Genomic DNA, 14,217 nt, shown 5'->3' with positions numbered 1-14,217 from the left:
AGTGCACAGAATTTAGAACTGTAAGTCAGGTCAATAGGAAGCATTCTGCAGTGCACAGAACTTAGAACTGTAAGTCAGGTCAATAGGAAGCATTCTGCAGTGCACAGAATTTAGAACTGTAAGTCAGGTCAATAGGAAGCATTCTGCAGTGCACAGAAATTAGAACTGTAAGTCAGTCAGCCACGGCTACAGGGAGAAATGATTCAATCTCAATACCTTGGTTTGACCTTGGAATTTGGTTATTCCCATTATAATTTGTACAAGTACCATTGTTTAAGCATTGTGTTAGCTGTAATACCAGACTTACTGTACCTGTTGCTGTGTATTTCAACTTGGATGCAGCTGTTGACTTCATCAGCTATGTTGGACGCTGTAAAGAAATTCAAACATGCTGCTGTTTACAATACTGCTGATATCGGTTTCATGTACAGTAAATACAGTACTTTACATTCAGCCATTTTACCGTGTCTGAGTACTGATACACACTGACCACTGCTGTAATCCCACTTCCTCACGGAGCCGTCACGACTCCCAGTAATCAGCCTGTAACACAGCACAACCACATGGTGAACCAGTGTATTCAAGTTTAAAAAGTCACTATCTTTTATTGGGACTAGCAACATTAACATGCCTTTCTTGTCCTGACACTGTTATTTAATTTCTTGCATATCTGCAAATATAAAATATAACATTGTAGCAGATTATACATTTTGCTGTAGATTAGCATAAACCTATAGTGCTGTATTTGAAAAAAAAAAACAAGCAAAAAAAAATATTCAGCAGAACAAAGCAGGAATCATTCAATGTACTTTTATGCACACAAGAAGTTTTTGGAAAACAAATAGAAATATTTGTTATTGTGTCATCTGTTACACAGACAGTTCTGTTCATAAAACTTGAACTTATGTACACACACCACATGGCAATGTTGCTAATTCTAATGAGTGGCTAGAAATTAGATTTCAAAAACCTTGAACATCACGTCTTCAAGAACAGAATATTCTTTAAGTAGTTATTTGCTGGAATTTGTTTAAAGTTTGGTCATAAGAAAATGAGCATTATGCACGCACTAAACCATTATTGATTAAATACATTTTTGTTCTCCTTCTGTCTATAAATGTGTTAATATTGAACCTTTTTCCACTGATGTCAAGAGTCATGCAGGTAACAGCAGCCTTTGCCTGCACACCACTGAATTCAAAAACAGGGGCTCCTGTGATGAGGTCCCATACTTTGAAAACCTGTGGGAGAAGACAGTGTGACTGAAAGAAACACCAGAAAGAGCCTGTAAAAAGTTTCCCAGCAACAGAGGAATGATGAGTAGATGTAACTGTGGTGAAGGGAACTAGGGCTAAATAAAACAAGCCCATCCACAATCACAATAAATTAGAGATGAGCTGCTTAAGTTTGTGGTTGTGGGATATATTACCATGTCTCAGGTGCGTTTTCAGCCACTAGGCTAGAAAAGTGATGATATCCCACAACGACACATACCCTGGAGTGCCATATTGTGATCATGCAATGGCGATGAGGTCATTTGGTTTTAAAATTAAACAAACAAAAAAATAGGGTTAAAGAGAACTGTGACAATGTCCTGAGATACTGGGTGCATGATAATTTTTCCTCTCACTCAGATAACAGATGAAATTTGCGCTGTAGCGCTCTGAGCTGTTCAGGAGGAGCAGAAATGAGCATGCCACTAGGCAATATCACGAAATACTACACCCGCACCCACAATTTAGATTGCATGATATGTAATCAAGAGTTTAACAGGTGTAACATTGTTATAAAGAGGGCTTTTAGCAGGGCTGAGGTACTCACAGAGCCCTCACAGCAGCTAATGACGTGTTGGAATTGCTTGATGTAGCGGCAGCACAGGACAGGCCTCTTGTGTGAGGTGGAGGCATTGCTGAGTTCTGTTTTACTACAGGGAAAGGAAAGAAAGCTTAACCCAGTGTAGTATTCCCTTATAAATGATTTACCATAGTACATTTATTCGGTAATTTCTAGTTTTCCAATAGTTACTAATATTATTTGTTTATTTAGCAGACGCCTTTATCCAAGGTGACTTACAGAGACTAGGGTGCATCACCTGCAGAGTCACTTACAACAACGTCTCACCCAAAAGATGGCGCACAAGGAGGCTAAGTGACTTGCTCAAAGTCACTCAGTGAGTCAGTGAATGAGTTGGGATTTGAACCAGGGACCTCCTGGCTACAGACCCTTTTATTATTATTATTTATTTCTTAGCACATGCCCTTATCCAAGGCGACTTACAATTGTTACAAGATATCACATTATTTTGTACATACAAATACCCATTTATATAGCTGGGTTTTTACTGGAGCAATCTAGGTAAAGTACCTTGCTCAAGAGTTCCACAGCAGTGTCCCCCACCTGGGATTGAACCCATGACCCTCCAGTCAAGAGTCCAGAGCCCTAACCACTACTCCACACTGCTGCCCTTTTATTGAACCACCAGACCACACAGCCTCCTGTGCCATGCTTTGCCTTTGTCTTCAGATTTACGATGCAAGCCTGTGCTTCACCATGTTTTCTTGATGTTTTGCTACACTTTATGATACATTTATGGGGGTTAAACTGGAATGCGTTTTAACTAAATCTCAAGCATCCAGACAGTGTGTGAAAAAAGCAACAATATTGTATAATCTTTTTTGTCACTACCAAGATTAAGATGATCAAAGCAGCTTTTTAAAGACGGCTATACAAATGACAATGGCAACATCTGTCAATATAAGACAAGGAGTGCTACATTATCCTATTTAATTACATCAGGTAACAGTTAGCAGTTAGCATTTTGTCTCTGAAGATGTAATCCCTATTGTAGTAAACTGATTATTTTAACATTTCTACAGTACGGCAATAGTGGGGCTAGAAGTATTTTATACCTTAGTTGTTTGTCTGAAAGCATCACCCAGTTTAATAAGCACTTGCGCAATTAATGAGTTTTAACCCTTTTTTAACCTGTTTAAAAGCTTGCTGCAAAAGACTGGCAAGTACAGCAAGGTATATCTTTTCTGGGTGTGTTGGCTAAGCTACAAGATTACTGTGTAGCACTATAACAATCTAAGAATACAGTTTTTCAATTAGAACTTTTTGCCTGAACCAATTTTACTTTTCCTTTTTTAAAATTGTTACTCCCCTGACTTGCTAAAGTATGGTGAATAACTGTATTAAAAAATAAAAATAAAGTGTAAATGGGTCGTCATTGTAACAAGGGAGCCAGCATCAATATGGGTCAAGTTCAAAAACAGAACGCTTGAAATGAAGGAAACACTTTGATCACACCACATTAACGTGGCTGCTTTGAGAATTAACACAGCTATTCCAGTTTAATGGCACTTTGAGAAGTAAAACTAGGTAAAAGGAGCAGGGCTGGCATAAAGTCATGGGGTAAATCCACACATGCTGTGGCTTACCTAGCTGATGTAGAGTGCTGCATTTTGGTGCTGGCACCAGACAAGACCGTGAACACAATGATGCAATAATAAATTGGCCATATCACATGGTTTATTACCAATAAGTGTTAACTTCAAGAGTGATATAATGCTGTATAGATTGCCTCAAACTTACATCTATATAGCTACTCATGCAGTAGTTAATTAATCATGTTATAGGCAAATACGGGCATCTACAGCACCCCCTTTTCACTGCTGTTCCCCATGACGAGTTCTGTGAACATGTCAGAATTCATGACTCAATGTAAAAGCCACAGCATGTCTGGATATACCCCAAGCTGGGTGACTTAATGCCAGCCATGTATATGTCCTGTTGAAAAACAAAATGAGAAGGGAACAATGATTTAAACCAACTTTAGAAATGCAAAGCTACTACTGGTATGCGTGGAACGGCTTCACTTCCAATTCTGCAAATTGAAGAAATTGCTATAAATTATTACCCAGATCAGATGGGCAATATTAGGGTCATATTAGAAACAAATCTGATTTTATAAAAAACAGAAACCTGATGTATAATACAGCTGCATTAATATCACAGTAGTTTATGCACAGCTACTATTAAGATACTATTAGAACATAAGAAGAACATAAGACAGTTTACAAACGAGAGGAGGCCATTCGGCCCATCTTGCTTGTTTGGTTGTTAGTAGCTTATTGATCCCAGAGTCTCATCAAGCAGCTTCTTGAAGGATCCCAGGGTGTCAGCTTCAACAACATTACTAACAATATTGAAATGTCTAAATATAGTATGTTGAGGATCAACTCTGCAAAATATATACCACACTGCTTTCTAAACAAGACAGTGAGGAGTAATAATAATAATAATAATAATACTTGTGCCTGAACTGCAGTAGAGCGAGAGTGTCAGTGGCAATGCAGATAGCTCCCAGCTCCTCTGAGAAGTAGCAGGCTGACAGCTCTCCTCTGATCTGACTGGCTCTAGATATGATACTGGCTAAGCAGATCTGGTCTTCCATATCCCACACCTGGGGACAATGCCAGCAACAACATTACACAGATCAGAAGTGACATAAATCAGATACGAAGGACATACCACAGGCAGAAAGACACTGGGTTTGCTGGTTTTTATCCTGCGATTTAAGGTATTGTTTTAATTTAAATCCAAATTAAATAAAAACAGTGAGTAAACCAAAATTAAATCTAAATTAATATGTTCAGTTGTCCTTGTCTCTTATACCATGTCTACTGTTCACAAAACAACTCCTACTGTACTGGAAGGTTCTGAAATCTGCTGTTTTGATTGGCTGAGAGTGGCTTCATGATATATAACATGCAGTATAGAAAGGGCTACCTCTTACTAAGTAAACAATATTGCTAAAATCAAAAGCAAATTTCCAACCATAACATTGTTGTCCGTGGAAACTGAATAGATCCTGCTCTCTTCAGTGCTGATGTGCAGGAAGCTGACAGGTGCATTGTGCCCCTGCAGTAAACCAATAGGCCACCTGTGAGGGCGATACCACAAGAATTTTCATTGCCAGTAGTTATGGACTTATCTTTACTAAATGTATTATTGCTCATTTTTATTTTGGATAAATGCTACAGAAATATGTATTGGCACTGGAAGTTAATAAAGTATTTAATTAACAAGTAAATTTACACTGAGACGGCTAAATTTGACGGAGTATTTGAAACTACCAGGTGCACATACTTATGGGCAGCAGCTAATGTTCATATAATACATGACAGATGCAGTACTGTATATGCTGTGTAAAATAACCATTAGTCTGAGAGATGAGCTCGTATACCCTGGAATGTAGGGGTTCCACAGGCGAATGGCTCGGTCTAATCCTCCTGTCACAAGCAGGTTGCTCTCCCTGGAGAAGTCAAAGGTTTTCACTCCTTTGTAGGCTTTGAAGACAGACTCATCTGAGCTCAGTCTGTGAGGCGCAGAGGAGCCTGTCTGCAGGTGGGGTCTGTCTTTCACACTACCAGCATCTGACATCTCCTTCAGTCTTTGGAGGACATTCTTGGTTCCAGTAACAGTGCCTGGTGTTAAACAAGTACACGTGTTGTGTTAATAAAAGTGAATGTATCCTCCATCTAATTCATCCACTGAATAAAATCCAAAATGTACTAATTGTAAGAATGGAATGTCTTACCTATTACCAGTGATGTGTCTTCGTCATTTGAACTGGATATCACTGATTGAATAGAGTGGCAGTATTTGATCTGTGACAGACACAAGCAATGAGAATGTTTCATTGTTTATAATGAAGTGTATGTAATATGTTATTGCTGGCTAGTGTTTATTGCTCGGGGCGTGCAGAGGTGTTGGTATTCTGGGGTTGCACAATTCACATTTGGGTTTGGGTTGTTGGGTTGTTGTTTTTTATTGTAATGTGCAGAATCTCCACTAGGTGGTACTGGAGTTATATCATTGGCAAAGGGTTAATAAGGCCTTTATTTGGACCACAACTGGATTGTCAAATGAAATGTATGGAAAGCATGTTCTTGATTCTTATCTATCTATCTATCTATTTATTTATTAATGAATTATTATTATTATTATTATTATTATTATTATTATTATTATTATTATTATTATTATTATTATTATATTTTATTATTTGTATTATTATTATTATTATTATTATTATTATTATTTCAATTTAGAGTGCCCAATTATTATACTCCCCATTTTCTCCCCAATTTAATTCTTTTTTCCAAGTTTTAGCATTGATTCTATGTACTGAGATTTTTAGATTGTCTTCATGGAAAACACTAACAGATACAGATACTTCAAGTGAAAACAATATCTGTGTACAGAGGACATCTTCATATCTCATGGACAGGGTAGTCATAAAAGAAACATGAGCTAAAGTTTCAAGCTAGTCCAGAACAACTAGCTGAAGGGATCATCCCTACCTTTGTGACCCAGTCATTGTGCACCTTCCAACGGGTGTAGCTGACCGCTCCCCCCTCGGTGATAGCCTCAATAGAAACACTAGGAATCCCCTCTACTGGCTGACTCTTTGACCAGTTTCTGTATAGCAAAGAATACAAAAACAATGAAAGCAGAAAATGAATACATTTTTATAACTGCATTATTGTATATTACAGAACAACACTTGTATGTCCAAAGAAGCCCACTCAATTGGTATAAAAAGAAATTGACTGCAGTTGAACTGTTCTGCAAGTAGTATAACTTCAATTCTAGCTAATTACCTGTAATCAATCTCTAATTGCAGTAGTCATTGTGGTTGTATGACTTTTAACTTTTTGTTTTATTAACCTATTACGGACCATGTATTTTTTATTATGACCTTATATACTGGCATGAGGCTTTATGCTCCTTATGATTTTAATAACAAAAAAAAACCCCAAAAATTAATAATACTGCTTGTTTTATAGAATCTAATCACAGTAATTAACAACTGTTCTGTTATTCACTGTGCCTGATTCCAAATTAAATATTTTAAATATATATGTTACAGAACAGTACCTATAGTTTAAAAAACCTGTGTTAATAAACAAGTCTGCTGAGTCTACTTGGCTGAACTGCAGAAACCCATTTAATGAAAAGGGCCTATTCCCTTGCTGTGTAATTAGCTCTCACATGGCTCAAAGTGCTGGCACAAATGCTATCAACTGACAAGGGAAGGAGCATGGTAAGCAATCTGTCTTTCTGGTCTATTTTGGGGAAATGCATGAGATTGCATTTTATGGTTTTCAGCACAAAAGGGCCTGCTTCTTCAGCAAACTAATCTGCTTCAGGGAATTCTCATCACTCTGTGGTGTGTTGTTTGATTTAAATGAGCTATTAGAGAGTTAAGTGCAGTATCTGTGCAAAACATTGCAATTCAAGGCAGTAGAATGTATTGGGGTTTTACTGTACTGTTATGTACAGTACACAGTACTATAAGTTATAAGACAGAAACAATCACTCAGTTTTAGCTACAAGTCCCTGCTTATGGTGAGTTCATGTTAGGTTTAGCTTTTTCAGCAACACTAAGTAACATCACAGAAATCATACAACTAAGTAAATCGTTTGTGTCTTATATTGTATATACAAGATTGGATTACTGGTGTGCTGTTTTGAGTGACGTTTTCTTTCCTCTACTGCAATAGTTAAGATCATAAAAATTGGACACATGGGGTGAGTCTTTAACTAATTTGTTTCTCAGAGAAGCTAGACTGCAGAAGCACTGAAACAGGAGGTCGTTCACAGTGTTAGTTGACCTGCTTTGTTGGATATATATTATAGCACAGGTTTAATGTCTGGATACGTACCTCAGAGTCTCCCCCACTCTTGTTATTACAATGATATTGACACATCCCTATGAAGTGAGAAGAAATTAAAATTCTGTAAACATTTCATTCACGCCCTCCACCTTCTTTGTCCCTGCACGTTATCCTGTTAACACATAGATTTTGGGAGGAAAAAGTATGTCTAAAAGATGTTTGTTTTTTACATATTTTATTTGCCTTGCATTCCTTTCATTGTTGTATGTATATACTGTATATATTTGGGTTTAGAAACATGTTTTTTTATTTGAATACAGTCTTACCAATTGTGGAACTCCCAAGCCATCGCTTTTGACAGGTCAAAAAGGGTCCAATACTCAAACTTCCTGGCACCTCTCACTTTGTGATGCTCAGTCCACTAGAGGGTGCCATCATGTCTTTTTTTAAATTTAATTTAATTTAGAATCTCCAATTTGGAATGCCCAATTACTAATATTACTTTTCACCTTCACCGCAGCGATTCCCCACACAGCTCAGCGACCCGAGGCTCAGTGGGCGTCCTCCGATCCCACAGTGTCTTTTTACACCCAGGAACTCGAGAGCAGATGTCTGCAGGCTACTGGCCTCTGGAGGACAAAGACCAGCCTAGCAAATCTCCGTACCCAAGCTCACTCGGCGTCTGGCCTGTAGGGGCACCGCAGAGCGGTGAAGAGAAGCAGTCTAAGCCAGGAGAGAGACCCCCAACCCCCCCCACCCCGAGTCCTCATCGAAGACCGGCTGCCTCGCACAACCAGGATTCGAAGTTGTGATCTCTGGTTGTGTGACTCACCCTGCACGCTGCGCAGCAGTGCTTTTACCAGGTGAGCCATTTGGGGACCCTCGGGTGCCATCATGTCTGATGCTGCTAAATAGTGAGTGGGAAGTTCACTTGACACCTTTGTGCAAAACAGGTATCAAATGTGTTACAGTACGTGTATGGTAAAAACACACATTTTTGTGCACTAGCATTCAGCTGTATCTCAGTTACATTTGTGTCCAGTGCAAAAGGGCATTTTTATCCTCTGAACATTGATATCTAAAAAAGAATCATGTAGGCTAACTTTTCTTACCTGGTCATCGCCATATAGTAATATGCATTCATCTTTGTCTTTGTAACTAAAACAAATAAATTAAAAAGGCATTTATTTGCAGGACATGGCTGAAGAATATGTAATATCTTTATTTTTTTGTTATAAATATCAGTAATTATAGCTGAAATCACACCTCTTACAACAGTTATCTTTTCAGAGATATGTTGAAATATGAATTTCTAAGAATTGCTTGATTAGGAAATAACAATATATTACTATTACTGTAAATGGAATGCTTTATAGAGTATTAATTTAAGTGCACAAAACGTACAAATGTTTTAAAAAACACAAAAATCCCTACCTGTAGTCTAGCTGTAAAGGCATGCTTTCAAGACCTGTGATTTGGAAATACAGTCCAAAGTTAGAGAGGTCATAAAGGCGTAACTCACGATCACTAGAGATGAAACAAACAAAAAAAAACAGTGCTTTACATAATTGCATAATCAATACGCTCATTTAATAAATCAAACCAGTAACAGACCCACAGATGCCACGATTCCCACTGCATATGTTCTACAGTATATGACCACTATTAAAGCTTAGTAAACAGAGCCCTAAGGGCTTCATTTACAAAAGAGCACTAAATTTGGAGTTAGCGCGCACGTAAAGTAGTAAGCCTAACATGCGTGATAAATCTAAATTTACTGCCACATTTACAAATAGAGAATGAATTAATTTAAGTGCTACTATTTAGCTTATTTACATGCCATAGCGCACATTAAATTTAGTGCGAGCAATAATTTAATGCGCATGATAATGTCCGAGACTACACATGACCACCTTCATATAAAAGCCCCAGCAGTCCAGGCGTATCTTTTGGTCAGTAGCTTATTGTGAAGGTGGAGGTGGCTTACTGTGACGGGGTCACCCCTGCCCCTGGGTGTATTTGGTTTCATTTGTATAGTTTGGGTTATGTAGAACGGGTGAGTTAAAGTGTACATTGGTATTTGGGCACGGGGAATGCACAAATTAGTTCACATGCAGACTGTGCCTGGACTCAGTTGAATGATTAATTAGCAATCGAGTCCCGGCACAGCTGTATATAAAAGCAGCACAAATTTCTTACTCTGCACAGTAATTGCAACTATCGCACACCATAAAGTTTAGCGCCCTTTAGTAAACGAAGCCCTATGTCTCAGTAATTCAAATGCAATTACAGATACAGATAAACTTACTGTTGGTGACAGGAATAAAAAAAAGGTATAAAACTAACAAGAAGCAGCTAGATGTTGGTATTTTATTGTCCTGAGCAATTCCTTGGTAGTTATATACTGTTATAATTATATTATTCCTTTCTTTTATGGCACTCTTGTTCTTGATAACATCGAGAGGCCTTTAAAAACATTTGTAGTTAACTGTACGTACACTTTTTTAAAAACGTTTTTAAAGGGCACTATAAGTTTTCAAATAGAAGCCTACTGTAATTTTTAAGTCATACACTAGCTATGATCTTACATGATTTACTGAGAGAAATATTCTTTGATCAGCCCATCCCCATTGGCAACCAGTGAATATCCTAATGGACCAAATCATGTAAATCAGGGAAGGAAATAAGACTCAAATAGCATTTTGAGTCATTCTTGGTTTTAATATGGGCTAAATAGGCAATGCTAAGCTAAATGCATAAGCAGTGGCTTCTTGTTTTTTTTTCTCAGTCAGTCTGGCACAGTAATATTTTCAGGTACAACCAAACCCTCTGGTGCCGACAGATGAGAACACAAAAGACAAGTACAGTACAATAAACAAGCAAAAGAAAAAATTAATTAAAAAAAAAAACAAAGCAAAGCACCAGTATCAGACGGAAACACAAAACTAGTAATTAGTCCTTTGTTTTCACTCCCCCCGGCAGTTGTCAGGCGGCAACTGAAAGAACTTTCTACTCCTGTTCAGTTTGAAACCCCTGAACGCATGGCATTTCTGTGTCGAGTGCATCAGAGATTATAGTGAGTTGTCACAACTATTCATTTATATGAAATGGTGCACAATGCAGTTGGTTGGTAGCCAGTAACCAAGTTCTCACCGGTATTGTAATGGCAGCCAGATTTGCTGAATAATGATTAAGCCATACATATGTTTTAAAAGGAATTTTCTCTCACTGAAACAAATGATTCACCATGTGCTCTTGCTGAGAAGACATAAGGCACTGCATTAACTCCTATCATCATCACTGACTTTAAGCAGTTTGTCAAAACATCAATATCTTCTTTGTTCCAGCTACTGCTTTCTCCTTGTAGGTGTGGCATGACTAAAGTGGATTTTGTCCTCATAATCATGTAAATATTTGAACATTTTCAATAAAACCAACAGTTTATAAGATCATACCCAAATCCCTATCCCTGTATGAGGTTAGGGGTCTGTGATAAAAGTCTGGAGAAGATTCAATGCATTTATCCTGATCTCCATGTGACAGAAACAGACAGAATGTGTGCATAAGGCTCCACATTTTGAAAAGATCTGTGAAAGTGCTCACCAGGTACCAATCACAAGTTTGTTGTACTGAGGCATTAAAGTTGTGTCTGCAATCCATTTAGGTGTTCTGGACGGCTGTTTGTTCTCTTCCTGTTACAATGAAACAAAACATTTACTATGGATGTGATATTATCAGTGCCTTCACCACTCACAAGGAAATAACACTGGCAGAATAAACATTAACATTCCCTTGACTTGACTTTACTCACAAGCACTGATCTGATTTTCTTGAGTTTGAGCTCTGGAGACCACAGGGACACCAAGCCGTCCTGTCCCACTGCGAGCAGGCTGTTGTCTGGCATGGAGGCAACTTTGAGAATCGCTTCCCTGTGTGGTATCTCTGTGACCTGGGCTGGAAGGTGGACCAATACCCTTCTAGCCGAGAATGAGGACGACTCCTCCTTGTCAGGATACCCGACCTAGAGGTCAGAGAACAACGAAGACAGTCAGTGCAACTATACACAGTACAGATTTTAATACAGCTGCCCAAAATATCCTGGAACGCTTTCCTTTAGAACGTGGCTGAAGAATGTCACAAGAGCTGTCATTTTTTTAATTGAATAAACCCTTTATTGAGATGGTAGAAACATCACCACAGGAGGAAATAAACAGAGGGATTAATATAGTAAAGAAAACTGTGGTATTTATGTCATTAAAATAGAGCATGGCCACTATAAGGGAGTGATCCTAATAAAAGGCCTGCACTCTCCATACTTCCTGGTCCTGGTTTTCAATACAGCTTTCTCATGCTACCCTTATTTGTTCAGTATATGAGTATTGTTGGAGTTCTGATTTTAAGGTTTTAAAAAAAAAACTTTAAAAAATGATCCTGTTTTTTTTTTTTAGCACCGAACGAGAAAACAATGTCAGGTGAAATCCAGTTTTATTTCAACACAATCAGAAACTTTTAGAACAGGTGTTTATAATGAAGATCACACTATTATGGCCCTTTCTCTATTAGTTTCACATGTGTGTTGTGGTTGGTTTTGCTTTTCTGCTTGTCAGTGCTTTGTTTAACAGAAGACACCAGCAGCAATTTGAAACCAGCAATTTGGAACTGCTACACCTGAGATCTCCTGCACTCTACAGTATGTGCTGGGAAGAACATACATTTCAGCTTTGTGAATCTGCTTCTGTAGAGTTTTTAATAAACACATGTTAGGATTTTAGAGCCATTTTGTTTTGTATGTCTAAATATATTACTGATTAACAGAAAAGAGGTAAAGTGGCAAATAACTATGCCAATGTATTGAGTTCCCACATATTAAGTTATTTAACATGTTATCCATCTCCTGCAGAAGTGATATTTTCAGTACTAGTACTATTCTGTGTTGTCTGCACGGTTACTGTCTGATTTACTGTTAGGATACATTATTAGATATATTTTCAAAGTACATGTGTGAGTCACATCATTAGGCTATCAGTCCTCTTTTGGATCATGTGTGTTAGTTGTATATAAACTGGTTAGTCATATAACCAAAAGTGCACCACACTTTTAGCTTCATGGCTCCGACTCTCTGGAACTCTCTCCCAGCTTTGGTGCGTGATGCTCACACTGTCGCTCGCTTTAAATCAACTCTCAAGACCCACCTGTTCTCTCTTGCTTTCCATGCTCTTTAAGCCTGATATCTGCTATTAGCTGCTGTGTTGTTGCTACTATTTCATGTATTATGCTACTATATCATGTATTATGCATTTTTCATTGTATTTAATGTATTACGATTTTTTTGTTACTGTATACCATGTATTATGCATTTCTCTGTATTTAAAGTATTATGGATTTTCTTGTTGTTACTGCATCTTGTAAAGCGCTTTGTGATGGTGGTCCACTATGAAAGGAGCTATATAAAATAAAAATTGATTTATACACTGTATATACACACACACACACACACACTGCCCCCTATTTTACTGCATCTTATCTGCCCCCTATTTTACTGCATTTAATCCTGTACTTCAGAATACTGTAATCTGCCAAGTGTTTAACCTGTAGTACTTTGTATTTAATCACATCCTGATGTAACTATCACTATTTAATCATATTCTGATGTAACTATCACTATTATCTGCTGTATTATTGAATTGTGGTTTGTCACACTTGTACTTTGCTTGAACAAAAGTTATTGTATTTCTTGCTCTTATTGTATTACTTGTATTGTAACACTTGAAATGTATTTGCTTACGATTGTAAGTCGCCCTGGATAAGGGCGTCTGCTAAGAAATAAATAATAATAATAATAATAATAATAACACACACACACACACACACACACACACACACACACACACACACACACACATTCATTTCAAATACCTATCCAAGCAGATTTTTCTTTGCACAGCAATACAGACAACCATAATTGATCAAATTTAGTTTATCCACACATATTTTACATTAATCCCTTGCCTACACATTATTGGCCACATATATAGTGCAAAGAGAAATAAATAATAATAATAATAATAATAAAAAACATTAAACAAACAAACACATTCAATTTTTTAAAAGTCCACTTACAATTTCCTTTGGTTTTGGGAAAGCATTAGACATGATTCCTCTCTATTAAATTTAAAGCCTTCAAAAAGTTTTCGAATTTCAGGATTTGCATCAACCACTCACTGGTCTCTCTGAAAGATGTAAGAATGGTTGCTATAGTAATATATTTGTAGCATGCAAACAAGGAGCTGGTAGCAGCTCCTCACAGGTCTTAAGTTTCCTTAACAATAAACCCCGAAACAAGGAGGTCTGTGTTAAGTATCAATTATACATGACTCCAAAGGACATTTCAAGGGTAATATAGGCTGCTGACGTTCTTAAAGCGAGACTAGTAAAAAGATAATCATGTAATAATAACGCCAAACAGTACTTTGCCTTTGCCACAGGAATAGTGATGATTAATTAGTACTAATTACTTTTGCGACGTGACAAC

The 14,217-nt window shown here is 37.5% G+C and overlaps 1 protein-coding gene across 5 annotated transcripts in view; it reads right to left on the bottom strand.

Annotated features, from left to right (window-relative positions):
- LOC117420831 (WD repeat-containing protein 49-like) overlaps positions 1 to 13,980 on the bottom strand; it is a 30,972-nt gene extending 16,992 nt beyond the window's left edge. For 3 of the 5 annotated variants that reach the window (XM_034920530.2, XM_034920549.2, XM_034920550.2), the window contains exons 1-15: positions 13,806 to 13,980; positions 11,497 to 11,706; positions 11,289 to 11,377; positions 9,120 to 9,212; positions 8,798 to 8,843; positions 7,734 to 7,780; positions 6,369 to 6,486; positions 5,603 to 5,672; positions 5,249 to 5,489; positions 4,840 to 4,945; positions 4,314 to 4,465; positions 1,822 to 1,924; positions 1,135 to 1,241; positions 464 to 543; positions 313 to 370 (exon numbers count right to left, since the gene is read on the bottom strand). In XM_034920530.2, coding sequence (XP_034776421.2) covers positions 313 to 370; positions 464 to 543; positions 1,135 to 1,241; positions 1,822 to 1,924; positions 4,314 to 4,465; positions 4,840 to 4,945; positions 5,249 to 5,489; positions 5,603 to 5,672; positions 6,369 to 6,486; positions 7,734 to 7,780; positions 8,798 to 8,843; positions 9,120 to 9,212; positions 11,289 to 11,377; positions 11,497 to 11,706; positions 13,806 to 13,838 — 1,553 coding nt within the window. In that variant the 5' untranslated portion in view covers positions 13,839 to 13,980. The remainder of the gene's footprint in view (positions 1 to 312; positions 371 to 463; positions 544 to 1,134; positions 1,242 to 1,821; positions 1,925 to 4,313; positions 4,466 to 4,839; positions 4,946 to 5,248; positions 5,490 to 5,602; positions 5,673 to 6,368; positions 6,487 to 7,733; positions 7,781 to 8,797; positions 8,844 to 9,119; positions 9,213 to 11,288; positions 11,378 to 11,496; positions 11,707 to 13,805) is intronic. The other 2 variants (XM_059033830.1, XM_034920548.2) reach the window with 2 other exon arrangements.
- Between the last annotated feature and the right edge of the window lie 237 nt (positions 13,981 to 14,217).

Source organism: Acipenser ruthenus, chromosome 1, assembly GCF_902713425.1.
Source record: "Acipenser ruthenus chromosome 1, fAciRut3.2 maternal haplotype, whole genome shotgun sequence".
Classification (NCBI taxonomy): domain Eukaryota; kingdom Metazoa; phylum Chordata; class Actinopteri; order Acipenseriformes; family Acipenseridae; genus Acipenser; species Acipenser ruthenus.
The sequence above is the reverse complement of the archived record's forward strand: the minus strand, read 5'-3'. Positions and strand labels throughout refer to the sequence as shown.